Source organism: Cariama cristata, unplaced genomic scaffold (genome assembly GCF_000690535.1).
Source record: "Cariama cristata isolate BGI_N322 unplaced genomic scaffold, ASM69053v1 scaffold31545, whole genome shotgun sequence".
In the NCBI taxonomy this organism is placed as follows: Eukaryota; Metazoa; Chordata; class Aves; order Cariamiformes; family Cariamidae; genus Cariama; species Cariama cristata.
Window position 1 is genome coordinate 1 of NW_009619741.1, and position 4,982 is coordinate 4,982.

The window sequence follows — 4,982 nt, forward strand, 5'->3', positions numbered from 1 at the left end:
GAACCCCTCCTTCCTGGGCATCGCCCTCAGCTCCCTCCTCGCCATCGACCTCTGGGCCTCCAAGCGCCTGGGCGTCTGCGCTGAAGAGGGCTCGGCCTGGGGCAGCGCACGTCCCCTCATGAAGGTCATCGAGGTTTCGGGGCACGGTGTCCCCTGGCTGCTTGGCACCTTCTACGGGCTCTGCCAGAGCGACAGCTCAGCGGCCAGGGAGGTGCTGCTCAACCTGCTTTTCGGTGAGGCGGGGGGCTCACCAAAGGGCTCTGCGGGCAGGGGCTGGCTGCAGCCGAGGGGGGAGGATGGGACAGAGCCGAGTAGACCTCAGTCTCCTGCAGCCCCCAGGGAGCCAGCTGATTTTGAGTAACTGGTGCAGACTCCTTGGGGTGCCTGGTACCAGAGCGAGTAAGTCTGCAGCAGGAGGGCACGGTGGCGTGGGTATGGCTCGTCTGTCACAGCCCCAGCCACACACAGTGAAACTCCTGACAGCTAAACTGCTCCTGCAGTTGCACAAAACTTTCAGGGAGCTGAAGTCTCTTTTAGTTCTTCAGCTTACCAGAAGAGCACATTCCAGGCACAGCTGCCTACCGTTGAGACACCAGCCCGTTCCCTGAAAAGCTGCTCTTAGCACACAGACATCCGCACGCTTGGGCTCTGTGCAGGCAGTACCCGCGTGGATTGATCTGGATCAGGCAGTGAGAAAACTTGGTTTAAGCATGCGTTTTAATCTTGTGTGGTGTAATATTCCCCTCCTAGCATCCTGTCCTGGTAGGTATACTTAGATGCTTCATTTTGCTCATTTAGAAACTGTATTAGCTCCAGAGCAACAGAACTTTTCAGGTTCCTAGTTCTTACTTTTTTATTATTATCAAGTTATAAATAATTGGTGTCTTACACTTATCATTTGAATTGATATTTGCTTTGGTGGGAAACATGGTTTAGTGTATCTCTTTCATCTAGCAGCACATGGTTAAATTACAGTCCCACAGCAGAGCTGTGGGAAGGGTCCTGGAGGTCTCCAACCTCAGCTCCGAGAAGGTCTGTCCCAGCACCAGGGCCTGGTCCGGCCCTCAACGCTCTGGGCCTGAGCCACCCACCTCTCTGGGACCCTGACCCAGGGTTGCAGCACCCACGTGGGGAAGGAGCGTTTGCTAATGTTCAAGCTGACTCTCCCAAACCACATGTAAATAGAGAAAAAGCAATTGAAGTAGATTTAGTAGATGTGGAAAAAAAATATTTGTTCTTAAATGATTAACCAAAGGGAATGAACTGAAGTGACTGAAAGATTTGGTGTCCAGAAACAAGCCTTAGGACAAGCAGAAGTTGGTCTCTCACAAGGCTTCCTTGGAAGAAGTAGCCCTGGCTGCGAGCGCCACGCTAGCTGAGCTAATGGGGATGGAGAAAGCACCCTGTGCCCCAAAATGAGAAGCTGCTCTTGCCAAATACTGGCTAAAGACTTTTCACAGGTGCTTCACCTCTGACTTCTACCACACAACCACCTTTAGCTCTCTGGGGGCAAGCCACCATTATTTAAATCATCCTTCATTCAGCTCTTGAAAACAAAGCATGGTTAACTTTCTGGCCTTAATCCCCCCAGCAGCAGGGAGAAGCCAGACCACAGGAGCCCTGGCACCACACAAGCTCAGAGCTCCTCACACCGAGGAGTGGTTAAAGTGGGTTGGTCATTCACCAGGGTCACTTTGACCCCCAGCCGCACAGGTAGGCAAAGCAATGCTGAGTCAGCACAGGCTGTCAGGAAGGGAGTTGTGGGGAATATTAACCCCTCTGTTGCCTTCAGATTAAGGGTCAGTTTGAGTCCGGAGTCATGGCAAGATCAGTTTCTACACAGAAAGAAAAGCCTTTGGGTGCAAGCCAGGCAGAGGGTCTGGCGTTGCACGAGGGCTGTGCGCAGCAAGAGCAGAGACTGAAGATGTGCTCATGCTGAAGAAGGCCAAGTGCTGGATGAGTGCCATGCTTTCCCTGCCTGGGTATTGTAGCCATGGGGAATACTGCCTTCTCTTAGCAGATTTTGGTATCCAAGTGCTTTCTTAGCTAATGGCTTTGCTTTGATTCTTGCCTTGTTTTCCATGGAGGGGAAAAAAAAAAAAACAAACACACCACAAACAAAAACCACAAAACCCAAACCTTGCTCACTCAATGTTACTGTCTTCTAGCATTGCTGCTGGATCTCGTGCTGGTGGCAGTGGTGAAAGGGCTCGTCAAGCGGCGGCGGCCCACCCACAACAAGATGGACATGTTCGTCACCATCTCGGTGGACAAGTACTCCTTTCCATCGGGCCACGCCACCAGAGCTGCCCTGGTCTGTCGCTTCATTCTGCGCCACTTGGTGCTCGCCGTCCCGCTGCGGGTCCTCGTGGTGCTCTGGGCTCTCATCGTCAGTGTTTCAAGGGTCATGCTGGGCAGGCACAACATGACAGATGTGCTCTTTGGTTTGCTGCTGGGCTACGCGCTGTACAGCGTGGTGGAGTACTGCTGGCTGTCCCCGCTCAGCGCACCTGCCCTCTTTGCACTCTGGAACCATTGATGGCTGGGTCCCTCCCAAAGGAGAAGGCGTGCACCTGGTTTTCTAAGCACGCACAGGGAGGGGATACTGGGACTTGAACTCATATCCTGGACCCCATCTATCCAGCCAAGACTTCAACACTAGTGGTGCTGCAGGCTCCTCAGCTCGCACCTAGATATTTGGTGCTGTCTTGCCCTCCTGATGGGCTGTCGGGCAGGGCATGCACTGGCCAAGCAGCTGCACTGACTGTTCTCCCATGAACCAGTCCCTGCAGAGCCCGGGGAGGGCTCAGCACATTCGTCTGGCAGCTCACTGCTGATACTGTGAATCTGCATGCTCTTGCTGGGCACTTGCTGCATTAACCTGTGGTCTATGTGGTAGCTGTGGCTTTGCAGATATTTCTCTGCAATCACCCATGTATCTGTATGCTGTAAATACACTGATTGTGTTGCTGTTGTTGAGTATGCCCTGCACAGCTTGCTCCATAATGTGTGCCTGGAGGGGCCTCACTGGGGCCTGTCCTCAGGTTTATAAAGAGCTCTGCCTTCCTAAGGAACGCATCTCTTCCCTGTTGCTCTCAATTTAAGTACTGTACCAAGGCCAGATCTTAAGCAATGAGGACACAGACACCTGGCTCCCAGTGCCCTGGGGAAAGGGTGGTGCATCCATCCATACCATCTCCAAGACAGCAGGTAAGCAGCTCCCAGCAGCAGCCTGCTCCTCCCGAAGCCCTTGTGCAGAGCATCACAGCTCCTTTTCCTCTCCACAGGATTTTCAGTCTCCCAGGGGGTACAGTGCATTCACAGCAATCCCTGTTTCTCAGCACATTACCAGCACCACTGAGCACATACTGCGGAGCCCAGCAGACAGCAATACACCCACCCCCAGGCTGCTGGGCAGCCCCAGAGCTGAGCCTTACCTGCACCTCCTGCAGCAAGAGGCCCTGGCTCTGCCAACCACCACCACAGCTCCCCATGCTCTGGGCAGGCTGGCTCTCCTACCCTGGCACCATTGGCCCTGGCAGGCTGTTTTTCATAGAGGACTGCTTGTCCCTGGCAGGAGGGGACCGTGAGGAGCCTCTGTAATGAGCCCAGGCTGAGACCAAGCCAGAAAAGCACAGAATCCCCATCAACAGGGACCATAGCCTAGCAGGGAGTGAGGGCTCTGGACTGAGCTTAAATAGTGCTCCTCCGGCATGTGGGTGGGGGTGATTGGGCCCAGGTGAGGCTTGGCATGGCCATTAAGGTCTATTAGTGCACTCAGGCCCTGGAAAGCATGGCTTAAGTTGTATTAAAACCAGGCAGTGTTTAAGTCTGCTGTTCCCCTGGGTGAAATGTGCAGGAACAGCCTGAAGGCTGCTGGTACAAGCACCCCCTCTCTGTCATCCACTGTCAAGTTATACAGGGGCTGAAATTAAAGCACTTGAGATGACAAGGTTTCCCCAGGACCCTGCTACCCTCTCACCTCTGCTCTGTTTCTCCCCACCTCCACCAGCAAGACCTTTCATCTCCTCTTGGGCTTGTCACTGCTCCTCCCAAGCAGGAGTGCCAGCCCGCTGATAGGAAGGAGAAGGCTGGTGCTTTCTGCTCGGCTTGTCCCACGGCACCTCTGCCTGCTGCGGAAGCCCTGAGCAGACGTGGCTGCGGGCACTGCCCACCACGCTGTACGTCCTGGGTGCTTGCCGGGCATGGGGGACTGTGGCCTTCCCATGGACATCAACAAGCTGGTCTTGATTAAAATGCCATGGCTTGATCCTGGTGCACTCCCCTGTGCCTGATGGCGAGGTTCGGCTGGACCATGAGCCCAAGCACAGTAGGGGCAAAGTCCAGGGCTGTGCAACCTCTTGTAGCTGCCAAGGGAGAAGGGCAAATTCGAAGGCAACCTGCACAAAGATTTCACAGCACGGTTGTGGGATTGAGAGCTGGGAGAAATCGCCTGTACCTCTCACCCTTGGGCAGTCCCTGCAGAGCTTGCAAAAGAGCCAGAAGCCAGCTGAAAGCGGAGCAGGGAGGGTAGCATTGCCAGTGCTGCCTCCTCACCATCCTCCTGCCGATCCCCTTGCCTGGTAAGAGATGCTTTCAATGCTTTTTGACAGGCAGGCACAGAGCATGGGTTGGCAGCTTGGCATCTCTGCCTAGGCAGAGATCAGCGCTTGCCAACAGCCAGGGACAGAAAGAGCTTTATTACACTTACTGCAAACACACTATGAGTTTTGGAAGGTTAAAACCATTTCAGCTGCAGAGCTTGGCCCCTCTGCAGCCCTGTCCCTTGCTCAGCTTTGGGGTGAAGCTCCCCGGACGCAGGAAAGCAAATTTCCCCCGCTGTCCCCAGGGGCTGCCCGGCTGCGAGTGTGCTGGGAGCCAGCGGTGTGCTCCCGAGCCACCTGGTCTGTCCCCCCTGCTGCCAGGGACAGCCTTTTCCTAACTGGTCCCACCACACCAGCACCAGCGACACCCCAGCAGCA

At 54.7% G+C, this 4,982-nt stretch overlaps 1 protein-coding gene across 1 annotated transcript; it reads left to right on the plus strand.

Annotated features, from left to right (window-relative positions):
* Positions 1 to 7: 7 nt before the first annotated feature.
* On the plus strand, positions 8 to 2,539 carry PPAPDC2 (phosphatidic acid phosphatase type 2 domain containing 2; the record flags this gene model as incomplete). Its single annotated transcript, XM_009701367.1, has 2 exons — positions 8 to 233; positions 2,169 to 2,539. Coding segments are annotated over 2 exons (597 nt in total), but the record flags the coding sequence as incomplete, so codon positions are not given.
* Positions 2,540 to 4,982: the final 2,443 nt, after the last annotated feature.